Raw genomic sequence first — 17,638 nt, forward strand, 5'->3', positions numbered from 1 at the left:
ACAGTATAAAAACAATATCCCTTTCAGTTGGAAAAAAAAACATCACTTTACAAGTGGTCAATAAATTGACCTTTTCTGTCCAATTCAGCGATTCAACCCTCTACATTTGTAACCAAGGACCTTATCATATTTGTTCTAAATAAACGGTTCATTGTTAAATGTAAAACTGATTGAAATGCCCTTTAATATCTTCAAAGCACTTTTTACATTTTGGATTCTATGTTTCAGTGGCCTGAAACTAACTTACCAAATGTTCTAGTCAGGCACTAGACCACCAGAACAAATACACGACACCACAGAATGAGTGAAGCATAAATGAACATGTATTGATTGTCGGTCTGCGGCGCTACAGGCCGTGAAGAGTAGAACTGATGATGTCCATGAACGTTGCTTCGACACAGTAACAAATCTGAACATCCGTGTCCGATCCTCCGAGTTCCTCTGCTGTCCTTTGGGGTAAAACTAGTTTGGAGGAAGCTTCTACCGAAGCAGCTTGTGGCTTCTCCTTTAGATACTGCAAACCTAAGCAGAAAAAGGAAACAAGTGCCATCCATAAAGTCAAGTGTGCAATTGATAGATGGCTTTGTGGTCAAAACACACAATGTGACAAAAGAACATTTATCTGAGGGTCACTATAGATTTCTTAAAATGTATTTTATGACTTATTCAGATAAATATGTTTGCCCTCCAGATCCACAGTAACGACTAGCTTGTACTCCTGAGAAATAAACATTAGTACGGATTTACAGCCTTGTTACTAAACATAAAATAAATCAAAATATGACTTGATTTGTCATATGAGCTAATAAAAGCATTGGTAGTTTATTACCTATTGAGAGCAGAGAGATGAAGGCTTAATTTTCAAGCATTTTGACACTAAAATGTCCTTCAAATGACTTACGAGCGATAAGAGGGTCAACGGCCCGTGCTTTGGTGGACACGTCAGAGGCACAAACCTGCCCCACTTGCACCAGCAGGGCTGTCACATCTTCGTAAAGGGGAGGGAAGGCCTGACAGAAGGCCACCAGGCACGGCAGCGTGGGCATGAAGAAGGCGTAGCGCTTGGCACGAGTCAGCACTGAAGCGTGGAAAAAAACACACCAAACAAAGGCTGAACCGCAGATCACTTGCACTGACTGTCAATGGCCAGGTGGTGGTAGCAGCATGTGTTTAGGAAAGCCACTGCCGAAATACGACAGCGACTTTGCTTTCACGTGGTTTGTGTCAGACCTGTGAGAAGTGTGCCCATGACGCTGACGGTCAACCTGGCTACACTCAGTGACTTGGGCAGAGCGTACTGGATACACAGGTAGGACAGCAACTGGATGGCAAATATCTGAAAAGTTGAACAAAGCCGAATATTGGAGCCAACAGGAAAGCACAAATGCTCTAACACAAATTGGACTAGAAAGGGGTGGCCGGTTTCTAACCTGCTTCTCTAGTTGGGGCTGAGCCAGGAGTTCTGGGATGAAGTCCAGGCAGATATGCATGGAGGGGATGCCGGACACTGTTAAGGGCAGCAGAGCTTGAGGATAACCCTGAAAGAGATCACGTCGGTAAAATTAAGACGCATTTAAATGCAATTGGGAGCTCCGGTGAATTAAAAAAATAGTTTATGTAGATCGTGTGGGGGCTGAACTAAGTGCCCATGCCAGCTTTTGTACTTCAACATTATCTAGCATGTGACCATCTGCCGTTTCTGGGAGAACAGCGGCAACTGACTGCTGACGGATGCTGCTGGAAACTATGATGACAAACTGGGTCAACGCTAATGATTTCTAATCCTTTGGAGGAATGTGAAACATTTTAAAATTGGCGACACAAATGATGAGGCAGTCCAGATCTGACCGACTGATTTTTATTTTTTTTTGCTAAAGTTACACCACATATATTCTTACCTGAAAGTGGACTAGTTTGGCTATGTTGGGGTCAGCGATGAACATCTGATGTAGGAGGCAACAGATGAGACACTGAACCTCCCTCAAATCACTGAGCAAGCCCCCCTCTGGCTCCACGTCCCTCAGCTCCCCCTCGCCTCCTGGCGGCAGACTTCTTTGTTCCGTCTTCATCGGCACGGGCCCCCCGATGCCCTTCAGAAGACTGTCGGCGCTCCGTCCCAGCCGCTGTTCCTCGGAGGTTTGCAAACACACCTCCAGAAGAATCTGGACCGCTGCACTATCCTAGAATTGGGAGGAAGCATTTAGTAAAATAAAAGACAGTTACATTGAATTGCAATGGGATGGTACCTGGGCAGCTAAAAGGGCATTCTTCAGTTCTTCCCTGGTGACCTCCGGTGTATCTGGCTGTCCAGGTACCCCGAGGTTCGAGACCGTCTGGCTCTGTCTATCAAAATCTGCAGTCTCCTTCAAATGGCTATGCAGGTAGGCTTTGGACGCTAATAAATAGCCATTCAGCATGTGAAGGACAATGTCCATTAAAGGAGGACATCTAAAGAGAAAGGAATCAAAATAGACTTAGGATATCTTAGAATGGAACTTTGGATTTTAAAAGACTTATAAATGAATGTTTACATCGAAATGCCAAAGATCAGCTTTAAATGGTCAAATTAGGTAATGATCATTGACAAAATCTAGCAGTAGAGAAGCAATGTTAAATAATAGTAACCGCTGCTTGATGATATTCAATATTTGCTGTGGTACCTGTACACCCTGTGATCACAGCGTAGAACAATGAGCGGATCCACCATGAGGTCGTTCTGGGTATACGTCTGCTGCCTGAGCAGCTTTGCAGAAGGTTGGAGGGCGTTGACTGTCATCACCCACAATCTGCAATGCAAACACGTGAATTTTTTTTTTTTTTCAACATTTAAAAGAATATATAATGAAGCATTTTTCATGTTTTTTAATTAAAAGCCCCCAAAAACATTGATTATTTTCCCACCCTTTGTTTGTTTTACATAGAAAAGGGCAATATTTACTGTTTTCCCCCTTAAAAATATATGGAAAACGAAAATATCTGCTATTTAGGGCCTCACCCAAAAATCTGTTCATTGTCTCCTAAGGATTAATCAACTATGAAAATAGCTGCTGATTCATTTGCTTATGCGTGATTAGTCGATTAGTTAACTCATGGCGGCAGTCCTATTTGTCCCCCCGCAGAATATCGCAACTACAATGTAGCCCTAAAAAAAGATGACTTTGACAGCCGTGGTATAATAATATAGGCGATCAGTCGCTTGAAAGGGGTTTCATTGCATAATGTATAAATAGTGAGCAATCTTAAAATACCAAGTCTGGCCTGGTTTCCTTCTGAATTAACGAGAGCCGTCATTCAGTGGTTTGAGAAGCGGACAACGGTCTTCAACTCTCCCTTTCAGAAAATTCCTCTATCGTCCCACAGGGGCCTACTGCAATCAATAGAATGTCTGCTCGGAGCTTTGTAACTGTGCTCCTGTCAACCTGGAGGTCACGGAGAGTGACCCTCTTCTGTCTCGAGCTTTGGATGAGGGCCGACAGGACTTGTCTCGCCCGCTACCTCTGGTCTGGTTCACACAATCATCCCTGAGTAAGCAGCTTGGGGTCAAGGGTGCAACAACTCTTGCTGCACAGGTCTTGCTCTAATCCACTTACTGTGTCTAACAGCAACTTAACACAGAAAGGCCACTGACTGAAGAGTGGCTGATAACCTTTCCCTGAAACAACACCACAACTATCCTTACAGACACTTGAGTTATTTCAAAAAATGTGCTAATATGATTAAAAACTAGCTGACATTTTAAGGAACTCAACGGATTTTGGGATGAGATGAGGCCAGGAATTCAAGGGGTTCTTATCATAAAATGAATGACTTGGGAATGTGCCCACGAGTGCATGAGAAATGCCGATCAGCCGAGGTGGTTTCTTGCATAACAAATGCCGCTACCGTGCCTAGGTTTGTATTCTTTAGAAAAGTGTTTGTTCCTAGCCCAAATAAGGCTGATGTCTTTCACTATGTGTGAAGAGATTCTGTGGTTTCTTTAGTCAGCGGATTAAATCAGACGATATGTATTGTCTTGAAAATTGAGTTGAATTGGCATAATCTACCTGCGGGGCATCACTGTGTTAAGACCCATCCAGAGCTTGTTGAGGATCTGCAGAACACGGCGAGGCACAGCAGGTTCCAGCAGTAAAGCCATGCTGGCAGTGATGGACTCTGAATAAGGGATGAGGTCTCCCGGTGGGAGAAGGGTCAACTGCTCCAGGATTCGCATCACCCTCGGACTGCTGGATGGTAACTTCTGGAAGGCTGGCCATAAAGAGGACAAAACGACGGAATCAATTATAACTGAGAATCTCATTTATAATGTGGTTATTCAGTCAAATTGCAACTTCCTTTATTCATAATGATGCCACTCATTTTTACCACTTATGTGGAGTTAGCCATTATAATTTATGTCTACAAGTTCCACAATTCTGACCACCACTTGTCAAAACAAAACATCTACATGCCAATGCAACCCATAAAAATTCTATGAAAGGAAGAGTGTTAAATGACTGGAATAAACGCTCTAATTGAGGTCAATTCTTATGATGAGGTTTGACCCTGAACTATTTTAAAATGTGTTCTTTAAAGACAAGTAGGGACATGATACCCACCCTGATGGAGCTGGCTCTGAGTGTATCTGCAGGTGTTACTGGGGAGCATCATTTTCCTCAGAAGCGGAAGAGTACCAGTTACCTCCTCTTCACCCACCCAGTCTTCAACAAGACATAGGTGAGGGTAGTTGATAGCTAGCAATCTCAACAAGGCAGAGTGCAAACCTGCCAACACAAAAACAGACCAGAAGACATTTAACTTGCAGCTTGGCTTCTTGTTCTGTTATTTGTAAATATGTTCGTAAATCTGAACATTTTTAATAGAATATTGTGTAACCTCACCTCCAAGCTCTTGTTGCAACCCCTGGGCTTGCGTAACCAAGTACTTAATGGGGATCTTGTCCATGAGTGCTGCTGAATATGACTTGGGCTTCTTCTGCATTAAAGCTGGAAGGGATGAAGTGAAGAGCTCGCGTGAGAACATGCAGGACAAAGAGAACATGGATTATACATGCAAAAAAGTCAATGTTTGCATACCCAATTGTTTAGTACTAGCCAGCAGGTTTTCCTCGTAGGACAGGATGTAGTAGAGAATAAGAAGTTGGGTTGTGATGGAGTTGTGCTGGCGTCCAACTCGGCCGTTGTCTCCTTGCTGAAAGAAAAACAATACTTTTCAGTCTCCCTTCACAAGCAAGAAACATTTCCTTTGAAGAGAGGTGATGTATAGAATACTAACAAGATAGTGCTTTGGCAAAATAAAAAATAAAAAAGGAAAGCATTTGATTTGGGAACCCACATTTTTTTATAATATAGAATATCAAGTAACAGGCGTTTTTTTTTTTAACTTTACTGCTTTTCATCTTGTTGAACCCACACACTTCAATTTGCATTATTTGCATTTTATTCATCGAGTGTCAAATTCACCTTCCTGTGTTGAATTGCAGAAATACAACAACCAGGTTATTCTGATTTTCTGAGTTGTACTGATATATGTCGACAGAAATTCAAGTCAGTAGTGTAGTATTCTCCTAAATAAATGTAGTCATAATGCCTTACAACAGAGGAGACTTGATAAACACTGAGGATTTCCTGCTCTGTTATTGGTTGGTTGGTGGCCTCAGAGTTGGCCTTAGATGCTGGAGTGAGGATTGAGTTGATGTAAACATCAACCAGAGGTATTAACTGGGTGTGGATGGGGGTGTCGGTCTCGCACAGCTGACGATAGATCCAGTCCTTTGAACAGAAAGATAACATCAGGGGGCGTGGATGTTTTCAACATCGCACCACAAGAGCAGGAGGACTGACTCTGCGGCAAAATGGCTACCTTGATGGAGACTTTGTGCTTGGTAAAAGCTCGGCTTCGGAGCAATTGGTAGATACAGTGAATGGGGAGGAATCCTGTGATATTGGCGCTTAAGTTGTTGGTCACTGCAACCCTCACTGCATGAGCTGTGACCACCTGCACACAGAACAAATGTGCTCAATGAAACAATAAGAACAATCCCTTTAAAAACATGTTTTGTAGCTCAAAAAAATGGGAATTCCAAAACCAGACTGTTCCCCCATAAACATATAAAAGCACCTGTTCTGTGAAGATCTCTTGTGTGAAAATGGTCTTCATCTTGCTTAGAGAGCTTGGTTTGATGGCAATCTGGAGAAGTAGAATATAAAAAGTGGTAAATGTACCAAGAGTGAAAAAATTGAAGTAACAGTACAAGTATTATACGGTGATTATGTTTTATAGAAAAAAAAAAACACCTGGCTTGGCAGGTTGTAAATTGATAGAAATGCCTTAGTGGGGAAATAAAAGAGCAAACATACTGCAGGGACATGAAATGTCTTAGCGGGTACTCCTTAATATGTATATTCAAAGTCTTTCAGTGAGTTTTTGTGACACTGCAGCAGTGGGCTAGTGAGGCCGGTACCCGATCAGAACGAACGACCATTGTAATCATCGCTGTCATTAGCCAATCTAATCTTACCTTCATTCCCAAAGTAGAGCACACCAACTCAATAATCGAGCTGAGTTGGTTGCTATGGAAATACATGGCCACCAGTAATAGCATCTCTCCAAAAGAGGCAGATACACCTGCAGCACTGTAAGGGGAAGAACACAGATATGGGATGAGAGCTCGATTCTATTTCAACCCGGGATTCCCCCCTTGCTCTAAAAAGTGTGAGGCATGCACAGTGCCACCCGACACAATAGTCAAATATAGACCCCAAAAGTGCAACATCTGCTTGCTGTTGTCTAAAATGAATTTTCCAAAGCATCTTACCTCTCAAAATATTCCTCCTCTTTGATCATCCAGCTGAGCCACATGACCATGAGCTGCTCCTGCTCCGGTGTGCTGGAGTCATACAAGAAGAGAATGTAACAAACACCTGCAGGCGATTGCTCCCCGTGCAAGAGGACCGGCAGAAAATAGAAAAGCACTGCTTCCACAGTTAGAAATAAGTCAAGACAACACATTGTACCTGACCAGCGTGGGGAAGGCCAGGAGTTTGCAGAAAGACAAGGAGACAAAACGAACACCGGCAGGAGTGGCTGGAGGTCGACTCGTCATCAGCTGCAGAAGCTGCTCTGCCTCCTCGTCTGTTGGTCTGGGTGAGAACGGCAATTGGAGGGTTCGCACGGTCATTTCAATAGAAAATATAAGTTATGACTGCATCTCCTCTGACTCACCTGAGGCCAGCGATGCCCATGAGAGCGCAGTAGAGTCTGAGCAGAGCGCTTGCCTTCACCACATGCTCCTCTCGGAGGCCAGAGTAGCCCGAGCCGCCTTGGTCGTCCACGTCGCCGTCGTTGGGCACGTGGGTGCTGCGCGAGCGAGGCAGGATAGCCACTAACTCCAACAGCAGCTGCCTGCGCATCTGCCATAGGACTGAGCTGCTCTCTCTCTTTCTCTAAAAAGAGAGAAGAATGGCAGCGGTTGAGGAGCAACCACACGGATGCAACTAGTGTCATCTTGTCAACAAATGGTTGGAGTTTCTTTCACTCAAAATGGATCGTTTCGGCTCCTGCTAAATTGCAACTGAGCACTTCTAAAGGAACTCACCTGTTGGCCATTGCGAATGAACATGCTGAACCAGGTGCGGACTTTGCCGTTGGTGCCTAGCAATAAACCGCTAACGTAGGAAACTAAGGGGCTGACGGCTTCGTCCGCAGTGTCTGGTTTGTAATCCAGAGTCAGCGCCACCCCCAAGCCCGGAAGATGACATTCCTCCACCTAAGAAAAATACAAATTTGAAACAAACAACAGGTAAATTCTTCGATGTAGGTATCAAAACATTGAGCTATTCTAAAATGTTTTATCACTGACCACCATAGCACGTATATTGAGAGCCTGCGAGGGATTCATCTGACACAGCTGCCTCAGGGCTTCAGTCCGGCGTCGACCGCCGACGCTTTCCTCATCCTGACGCTCGCCATTTTTGATCAAACCTCTGCACACTGCCAACACAAACAGGTTCCTTTTGATTAGTGATGCTTGAATGCTAAATTACACAGCTCTATAGTACATTTTTGCGAAGAAGGGTTAAGAGGATGTTCATCTGTTTCCTTAATGGCCGCGTTGCCAAATTTACAGCATTTTTTTTTTCATGCTGACTTTTGGTGTAAACATTGTATGCTACAGTGAGGCCAAAAAAAGCATCTTATTGATTTTTAGATTAAGTACCATTTTCGATAAGTGATAAATCAGATAATTGTAGTAGATTCCTCTTACCTACCTTAGCAGCTAGTGTAAATTTTAAAAAATTCTCTTTACTAACCCAATGAAAACAGAAGGAAATGTGACTTGAATGGGATTATATATGAATCTGGTACTGTCAGTTAGAAACGTCATTCTTTTTCTAGGAGAAATGTATTGAAGGGAAGAGTGACCTTCACTGAAGCTGTCAGGCACATTGGCAACCAGCAGACACAGAAACCAATCTCCATTGCGAACATGCAGCAAAGCTTCTGCCACATCCACAATTGGCAACAGGGAAGGGAGTTCTGTCGAGACAACAAAAAAATATGCAGTACACAAAATGAATGATGCTGTCTGGGCTGTATAAGAATGTGCAATATCATCTGACAAACAGATCATATACATATCCAATACAATAGAGGGATGCCAAATAGAGTCCTTGTCCAAAAACATCACACCCACAAAATATCAATGTCTTTTAAAAATATATAATGATGAATGCAGCTTTGTACAGAGATCTTGATTAAAAACATGTTCCACAATAGCCTGGCCCCTAGACCGGGGCAGCAGTTTGTGTTTCGGCATCTAAGACAATATATCAGAGGAGTTGCTTCATAACAAACCTGTCAATGTCCCTCAGTGGCCTTGAGTGACAATAAATAGAGGCGATGTTTTTTGTTTTTGTTTTGTTTTTAGCTCAAAACACATTCTTGAAAAGTGGGAATACATTTTTGTCTTCAGATTTCTGGGATTTTAAGCAAAGCAGCATGTCATTCTGTATTTTTTTTAAATGTGAACATATGCAAACCGCCCCCCACCCTCCAAAAAAAGAAAAACAGACTCGTACCTGCTTGTAGAATGCAAAGAACATCTGCAACTTCTTCCAAATAGACTGGGCTTTCAAAGAGTTCTGATGACTTTAGAAAGAATTCGCCATTTGAATCAACCACCTGAAACAAATGGTTGCAGAAAGGCTAATGTTAAAATGAAGAACGGTCCGAATGATTTCCAAAACATGCTTTTAACGTGTACTTTTCCCTATATTCGAATGTACTTGTTATGCATGACGATGAGGATGACCTTACCTTACTCATGATTGCCAAAAGCTCACTGAGGGTCAGACGGAGTCTCCTGAGAGGATCGCTGTGCTCAAACTCCAAGGTAAGGCCATGCTGCAGCTGCGAGACCAGGATGCTCTCCACATTCGAACCACCGGCCTTGTGCCTTGTGCAAGTCATTAAAAAAAGGGATGGTTCAAAAACAAACTCACTTATTTCCTTCGTCTCGCTAGAAATCGGGCACCAAGAGATTGGCTCAGTTGTACCTCAGCTGCTGCTCCTTCCTGGCATCCTGTTCCAAGGCGTGGAAATCAACAGACAAGAGTGCTACAATGGAGTTGACAGCTTCCACTCCTGAGAGCAGCCGGAGGATGAGCTTCTTGTCTTCTGCCCAAGCTGGGCTTTGGTCAGCCGGGGCACACAGAGCCATCCTCACCAAACAGGGAAGCAGTAACCTTAACTCTGGGTCACTTAATGCTGCAAGGCGCTGCACGCCCACCTTTTGCATTGCCTCAAATGCATAGGGGCTGACAAACTGCAGCCCAGCGCTGTCAGCCATCTCTGAAAGTACATCATGGAAGTTTTTGATTCATTTGCAAAGTGGATTTCATGTCCATTCATAAATGTTGTCAATCACGTGAACTGTCAAAAGTAGCTCGAGTAGCTCTCACGAAGTCAGTTCAGTGTAACACAAAAACATCGGATCACTTATTGAACAGGAGTCTCGATCTTAAGTGAACGCGTCGGGTTTTAATGCTAAGACAATACGGTTTAATAACCTTTTGTTTTTGTTTTATTTCCCATACGCTAACAACGACAGTTCGCCTCGTGCTAATTCATACACACAGCGTGTTCCAAAACATTCATATTTTGGATCGGAATATAAAATCCACAGTGGTAAAACAACCCAATATGTTTGGCATGGGATCCATTCAAGTTGCAATGGTTTATGGCACATATGTCACGATCCCGTCACTTTTGGTGTAGCTTAGCAATGCTACGTGTTAGCCGTCTAAGGCTAAAGTAAGCGAACGCTCCAAATAAAGACCGATGCAACACACAACTCATTTGCTAAGCGTAGTAACAAACTAAGACGCTATAAAATGTAATAGTAACGGTCTTACCTCAATGATTGCGGCACAGTGGTCTAAACTTTCAGGTCAAAGGCCTTCAGACCTCGGACTTGAATGAGCACCAAAGCCGTCAAAGGAGAGCGCTAAACCGGCCAACGACCTTAGCATTCATCCACACGTTTCCTGAAATGTATTCAAATGTAGCATTTTCAACGTAGCAAGTACTACAAAAGTGATGCCATCTCCGCTCGGGGAGGGTTTGATTAACCATAAAACGACGGCAATAAGTAAGGCATTACGCCGGGAAGCGATAGCATGGCAACGCTGATGAAACTCCGTCTCAAAGATGATACAGCTTGACGGATGCCTAATGCATAGCTGCTGTTTGTATTAAGACAGCCATCATCATTTATTTTTCATGGATCGTAAATATTAAACGTGTAAAAACAAGTGTTCATTCATAAAATTTCAGGGCTTTTGCATTAAAAAATATAAAGACTGATGTGTTTTACATTTTAACAGATTTGATTGTTGTTTAACCAGTACAAATATTGTTAACACTTCCATTCCCTCTTTATCAAAACAATCAACCCAACAAGCAAGGGGAAATATTTGGACACATTTTATTCCTAAAACAGAAGCCACGGCATCAACTGCTGGCATGGCATTCATATATATAATTATCTATATAGATAGCAGTTTTGTTGTGTCTAAATGCATGGTATAAAATATTATATACAACAATGTACCTCTTTATTAGAACAGTGAAGTTCATTGCTGTACAATTCCTATGTAGCTACAGCTTTGCTGTAAGTCATATTTCTCCACTTTTTCTGTACATTGTGACAATACAAATAGTCTTTCTCCATTACAAAAAATAATACTCTGAAAGCCACCTAACTGGGACTTTCTCTCCTTTTTCTGCAATAGTGTCTTCGTTTTAAGTACGATGATAACATATACCTTACACAATTGCTTTAAAGCGAGAAGGTGTTATAAACCTTCTCCATTTATATATATTTACTTATAAAAGAGGTTAAGAAATAATACATTTAAAAACGTACAATAAATAAGATAGACGCAGGCTTTTTTGTTTGGATACAATTTCATCCAAAGGAATAAAAAGGAATTTCCGCTTTGGAAAAACCAAAATCCGTTCTAAAAGTATTTCCTCTATCAAATACGTCCCTTTGTCGCTATATCGATAAACATTTTTCTTCCAAATACAGACTGGTCAGTGCGTGTAGCGCCGCGTTAACAATCAACACGGTAAGCATCTCTCACTCTCTCACGTTCATTTACTCGGGTTTCCAGGTTTTTTTTGTTTGTTTGTTTTTGTTTTTTTTGCAATTCCCTCCTCTATTTGTGCACGTCTTTGCGCAAGGAGGACAAGCATCAAGCAACACTGTGTTCCGGTACGGTTCTCTCTTCTTGAGTGGCTACAACATGTTGGTGATGAAGTTGTACATCTGGTTGAGCACCACAAAGTGGATAGGCAGGCATGATCGTCGGTCCTGTGTCGCTGGGTCACATGTGAGCCAGGAGAGGGCGTTGTACTGTTCCAGCACAAATCTTTCGGGGAAAACAATAGCGGTTAATATTTTGTCGTGGAAAGTGCACTGATATGTCATTTCAAGTTCTCAAATGATCGGCGTCACAAAAAGTGACAGGCACTGAATGTTCAGTTCCTGTTTTACTTGTTTTTTGCAACACAAGAATCAAAGGTCCTAAAAATAGCCGACGCACAACCATTACTTGAGTAGAATTTCAAAGAGTATACTTAAAAAAAGATAGAGTTCAACTACTATGTTTAAATTAAAAATTAAGTTATTGCATTTTTTTTATTAACATACATCATTGGTGTCCGGCCTGCCACATCATTTTGCTTGTTGTTAATTGCCACTAAAGTCAAATACAAATATAATTTCTGCAGTCCTCAATCAAAGAGCAAAGACAACAGAAATCAGACTCATGTTTCTTTAAATTCGACAGGTACATTTTCAACATCAGAAGTTAGGATTTTTAAGGAATGACATAAGAAAACACTCTCCACCATTCTAACATAATTAATACTCAAGTAAACCAATGACTGAAATACTGAAAAAACACGTGTACTTCCCCCCCGCTGCTGACCTGCCAAGAACACTACAGTACAAGTCCATCAACATGTATTTGGTCAGTATTTACCTGAGTACATCTGAGGTCTGATTAGAGTCAAGAGGATGCGAGTGTTTACTGTGCAGTAACTCATCTGACTGCACTGAAGACACATGGAGGTGCAAAGAGGCCTGAGAAGTAGCAGAAAACAAAAGGGAGGGGATAAACTGGTGTCGAAGATACGGTATGAAACAAATCTTTGGAACAAAAATCTTAAAGATGATAGAGTGAGTGTCCAAATAAAGTCAAGGAAATCAAATAGCAGCGTATTGAAAGGGAGAGCTGAGCACGGATACCTTGAGGAAGAGCGGACACTGGTTCTGAGCCTGCGGACAGGCTGACCAGAACCAGTCAGGCAGTGGGCCGGCTTTGGCCGTGGACACAAAGTAGCCGAGCGCGAGGGGTTGTTGTAGGAGGTTTGGCGCCTCTTCACGAGACTCCATGCGGTCTGCACTCTGGCCCTGCAAAAATGCACATACATATATGCAAGATGTTTTTCCAACAAAATAAATCAGGCCATCCTCACGCAATCAAGCTGATATGTGACAATGACTTTTTATGCCTATGACTTGGGTGTAGAAATATTCACTGCATTTCAGTTATTCCCTACAAATTCACCTGACCTACCAGAAGATACTTAGTCTAAATAAATGTCCTACTTCCCAGACATTATAGACCCAACAGGAACCCTAAAAAAAACAAGGTAACGCTGTCCTGTAATGTGGACTTACGTGACTTTGGGACATTCCAAACTAATTATGCATTTGGTGACCATTGTAGGAATGGAATTCTATCATAAACGGAGGACTTCCTGTTATTCAAACGAGAAAACAAAGATCCAAGCTCTTACCTTACTATCGTCACCCCCGTGGTGGTAGTGGGATCCTGGGGAATGCACCGGTGACGTGTTGGGTGAGATGTTTATGATGTCAGGATCCACCAACTCATTCTCAGGGTCCAGCAGATCGAAGAGGTCCATTCCGTCAGATCCGTCTGAGTAGAAAACAAATGAAATTTGATCGGAACCGATCTCTAACGACCGTGCTACGCTAAAACTTTCAAATGTACAATTGAGAATTCCAGAGGAAGGCAAATTGCTTCTGACCTGTGGTGGCGTTCAGAATATCGATGTTGGTGTCGATGTTGGTGTAATTGGAGCTGGCAACTTGGACAAAGGCAGAGGTGGGGAAGACGAGGATGTGGGTGCACGAGGTGTCCTCGGGCGTGTTCAGCTGGGGGGTCTGCATGTTCAACGTGGTGCTTCGGCGAAATACTGAGCCTGTTGACACTGAGTCTAATGGTAGACAAATAAAAGAGTACTTTATTACTTCATACACAGAGGGAAAAGGGCACAAAACGTTCAAATTCGGTACTTCCAAACGTATAGATAGTGTAAATAAATCTACTGGAAATGCAAGTTTAATCAGTGTGACAATAATTGCTGCTAAGATTTAAGGTTTTGTACAATTACAAATACTTCACACGATGAATAATTGCAAGAATAAGCATCCTAAGTGGGAAACATTTTCTATTTCATTGGAACGACGTTGGTTAGTTAAGAGTTATGTTTAAAGGAAACCTGGAAAAAACTCCTCATACAGTTAAATTTAGTCTTAATAAGATTTCACACAAGTTGGCGTCATTTTTATCCCGACAATACTATATCAAAGCGTACTCGTGAGACGCTCGGACAATCCTCCGCTCGTTTCCCAAAATAAACCCATTGATCGAGCTCTCCATCACACAGCTTTGGGATCAATGCGTGTCTGAGAGGGAGTGCTTTATGGGCAAAAAGGTACACCATCTTCCCCTGCCATCAATCTGCCCTGGACTAGGAGGTGACAAGCTTTGTGATGAACTCCTTCCATCCATCATGCCAGCCTCACAAACACACACACACACTGAAAAACCCACAGCGCATGGCTGTAGAATATATACACCCAGCCATTTAAGTGAATGGATAGTTCCCATGTTGTATGTACCTGGCATTATGATGAAGGAGCCCTGGGGCTCCATGGCAACTAAGCACACGCTAAAGATGCTGGGAGTATCGGAGGCGGAGATGCCGCACATTCGACACATTTCCTTCAGACGGCGACTGAGTGACTGAAGGTTTCTTCTGCTCAGCAATATACTCCAGTCTGGCATGTTAGCAGAAGAGCGCAACAGTGTCAACACATTATTGATTTCTCCCCCCCACTCGTGACATTAGCATTCTTACCTTTCAACTCTCCGTGTCCTATCCTGCCAAGTCGTCCAATTACTACTCTCCAGGGCACTGATGTCATCTGTACTAGCCCCAAGCACCAATCCCACAGCTTTTGTAGGCCGAGGCGCCGAACAGATCCCTTTTTCCTCCTGGCTCTGAGCAAGGAACAAGACACAAGTGTGGAGTCATTTTTCATTCTTCATAAATATGTCAAGTAAGAGTCGAGAAAAAGCCGTTTTAGTAAAAACTTATTTCTCAGGAATGCATGTACTAAGCTTGATTGATAGCTATTTGCCCTAAAAACATGAGGGAGGGGGGGTACTTTAAAAATTGATTTGACATCATTCAGGGGGTGTCAAACTAATCTGTGCCACGGGGGAAACAATGTCATTTTTCTTCTAGGGCTACCACAATTAAGCAGCTGATAGACAACTAATTTCGATAATTGATTAATCATTTATAGACAATGCTGACCTAAAAATGGCTCAAATCCTTTTTGGGAGGCTTTTATGACAAGTACAACACTACCTTTTTTAAATAAGGAAAAATTAAAAAGGGACAAAAATATTCGTGGTCAATATTCCCTTTTTTATTGTTTGTCTTTAAAAACGTTTTAACTGGGAAAAAAAGAATGATTGGATTTCTGCAATCCTTGACCGGTCATTGAGGACAAATAATATGTTAATAAAATGTGATTTTAGCAAAAAACATGACGTCATTGACCTTCGCGGGTCACATAAAATGATGCGACCAGTCGGATCTCTGTCCCCGGGCTACTAGTTTGACATTAATTAGTGGGGAAAGTTACAATATTTATAGAAGTGGTATTTTGGGGGGGGGGGATTAATAGAAGATGGAGTGGAAGAATGTAGATGGTTAAAAAAAATCTATTTTTTTAATGTTTTAGAGAGTGGTTTTACCTGTTGGGCACATCGATGTTGATGATGCAAGTCTCCAAGAGTTCCCCGTACTGGTCAGTGCATGTGGCAAGTAGCCATCGCTGGTCATGGGAGAGACAGTATCCCACAAACAGCACGTTGTATTTCTGCGACGCCTCCCCGAATGCCTCTCCGAGCTCAGTTTGCTTGTCTTTAACTGGTGCGAGGATAAACGGAGGCGTGTACAGACGCACACACTCTGGTCTCTGCACAAAAGCAGTCAGAGAATTTGAGGATACTTTCCGGCAGCTAAGACGGCAACAATTTCCGATTCAATTTATTCAAAATGGCATTCTTTTCTCGTTCTTTTTTTCCTCTGAAACGGCACGCTTTGATCGTTTATATGTGGCTCACTCTAATATTTGGACTATAAAGCATAGCAGATTATAAAACTAACAAGTTGATTTTTCATTCATAAGGCACACTTGATTAAAAGTCAATGTGTTTTATTTTTATTTAACATTGTAATTCTTGTTTTAAGTATGGGTTGGATGAATGTGGCTCTTGAATACTTGACCGGAGCGCAATAATACAGTTATGCTCTGAAAATATGTCAACAAGCAGAAATAAATTGATGCATGTCAATTTTGGGGAATTGAAGTGTGCCTTATAGTCCGTAAAATACGCTCTAGAAAAGTTGAAGAGGCGCTTGCGGTCAAGCAATGACAAGAACAATGAAATACATATGGAAGTGGTAGTACACAAAGAAAATGCTGACAATTTACACGTTACCTCTGAGCTTTTAAGTGCTGTATCAATGGCTAAACCCGGGCCAAAGCCCGTAAGCGACTTGACATTGGTTGAAATGGGCAGGGGCCGTCTGCACTGGGCGAAGACAGAGAAGGCTAAAGACTTGAGGTGCTGAACGTAGATATGGCGGTTTCCACCCTTCACTGGCTGAAGCAGGTACTGACAGGGAACAATCTAGAAGATTAAAAACATACATGTCAAGGGCACAAAACAGTGCTTTACACTTCATTTGATTGTGTTCCATCTGAGGTGGTACTACTGCTACTGACCTATTTACTATTTTATAAGAAAATATACTATAATTCACTATGTGTTTGTGTTTCTGGTGTTGGGAAACCATGGTGTTGGCCAGAGGAAGAAGAATGCAAACTGTTCTGTAACTGTGAAAGAAGCTATCATCACATAAGTTAAGCAGCAAGTTGACTGACTCACTTGTACAAATACGGAATTGCGGATTTGTGCGGGAAGCAGCTGAAGCATCTCAAGGTAGCAGCGTAACAAGCCAAGTGTCCATACACTGGAGTGGGCTGGCACGGGGCCATGGCCCCCTTCAGGATCCTCGTAGCTGAAGGGGTCCACAATGTAAACAACAATGGCAGGTGGATATGTAATGGCATGGGAGTCGCCATCTGTGGGCACGCCAACCTTGTCACGTTCCAAAGTGCTGTGGACCACACATTTATTTTACTATACAGGTCTTTTGTTATATGAATTTCCTCAAATATGATCAGCTGTACCTTTCTGGGGGCTCTATAGGGACCTGGCCGTTGGAGGTATCCCCCGGGGTGTTGGAATTCTGGTTTCCGCTCTGAGGACCACCTCCTTGGGTTTTATTGGCCACGCTTCCAAAGGGGGCAAAGGAGCTTGCCTTGGTAGACTGCCCCCCACTGCCAGGTGACGTCACCAAACTGTTGGACGATGCCGAGCCACTGTTGTTGTTTGGGACTGAGGAGACGTGCGTTGCACCCTGCTGGCCAGCCGAGTTGGAGGCGGAGCCCGTCGGAGTCGTAGACGGTGGCGGGTTGGCTAACGATGGGGGACTCGGTTGCGTGAGGAGGGAACTATCCAATGGCTGCGATGCAAGGTATGGAGCTGAAAAGGAGAATGTTACACTTAGAGATGAAAATATAATGCACTTTTTTTTCAATTGCTCTCTTGGTAGTAAAATATAATGCACTTTTTTTCAATTGGTCTCTTGGTAGTAATATATAATGCACTTTTTT

General features: G+C 42.6%; 2 protein-coding genes across 2 annotated transcripts in view; both read right to left on the reverse strand.

Moving 5' to 3' along the window:
• Positions 1-305: 305 nt before the first annotated feature.
• Positions 306-10,765, reverse strand: ints2 (integrator complex subunit 2). Its single transcript, XM_077592174.1, has 25 exons — positions 10,413-10,765; positions 9,555-9,849; positions 9,316-9,454; positions 9,078-9,180; positions 8,422-8,535; positions 7,859-7,989; positions 7,595-7,765; positions 7,222-7,442; positions 7,014-7,139; positions 6,815-6,886; positions 6,518-6,632; positions 6,118-6,186; positions 5,860-5,994; positions 5,592-5,768; positions 5,073-5,187; positions 4,878-4,982; positions 4,596-4,760; positions 4,044-4,245; positions 2,661-2,786; positions 2,247-2,448; positions 1,899-2,180; positions 1,431-1,538; positions 1,231-1,336; positions 902-1,078; positions 306-522 (listed from the first exon to the last, which is right to left on the reverse strand). Exons 2-25 carry the CDS (start codon positions 9,845-9,847, stop codon positions 347-349), a joined length of 3,630 nt encoding a protein of 1,209 aa, XP_077448300.1. The 5' UTR covers positions 9,848-9,849; positions 10,413-10,765; the 3' UTR covers positions 306-346.
• Positions 10,766-10,968: 203 nt separating this feature from the next.
• The window catches only part of med13a (mediator complex subunit 13a), a 41,579-nt gene continuing 34,909 nt past the window's right edge, over positions 10,969-17,638 (reverse strand). Inside the window, exons 20-30 of the mRNA XM_077592173.1 lie at positions 17,153-17,507; positions 16,848-17,079; positions 16,398-16,589; positions 15,648-15,871; positions 14,740-14,882; positions 14,501-14,659; positions 13,624-13,812; positions 13,369-13,511; positions 12,815-12,979; positions 12,549-12,649; positions 10,969-11,933 (exon numbers count right to left, since the gene is read on the reverse strand). Of these exons, the coding sequence (XP_077448299.1) occupies positions 11,801-11,933; positions 12,549-12,649; positions 12,815-12,979; positions 13,369-13,511; positions 13,624-13,812; positions 14,501-14,659; positions 14,740-14,882; positions 15,648-15,871; positions 16,398-16,589; positions 16,848-17,079; positions 17,153-17,507 (2,036 nt within the window). The 3' untranslated portion in view covers positions 10,969-11,800. The remainder of the gene's footprint in view (positions 11,934-12,548; positions 12,650-12,814; positions 12,980-13,368; positions 13,512-13,623; positions 13,813-14,500; positions 14,660-14,739; positions 14,883-15,647; positions 15,872-16,397; positions 16,590-16,847; positions 17,080-17,152; positions 17,508-17,638) is intronic.

The sequence above is a fragment of the Stigmatopora argus genome, chromosome 22 (assembly GCF_051989625.1).
Source record: "Stigmatopora argus isolate UIUO_Sarg chromosome 22, RoL_Sarg_1.0, whole genome shotgun sequence".
Classification (NCBI taxonomy): domain Eukaryota; kingdom Metazoa; phylum Chordata; class Actinopteri; order Syngnathiformes; family Syngnathidae; genus Stigmatopora; species Stigmatopora argus.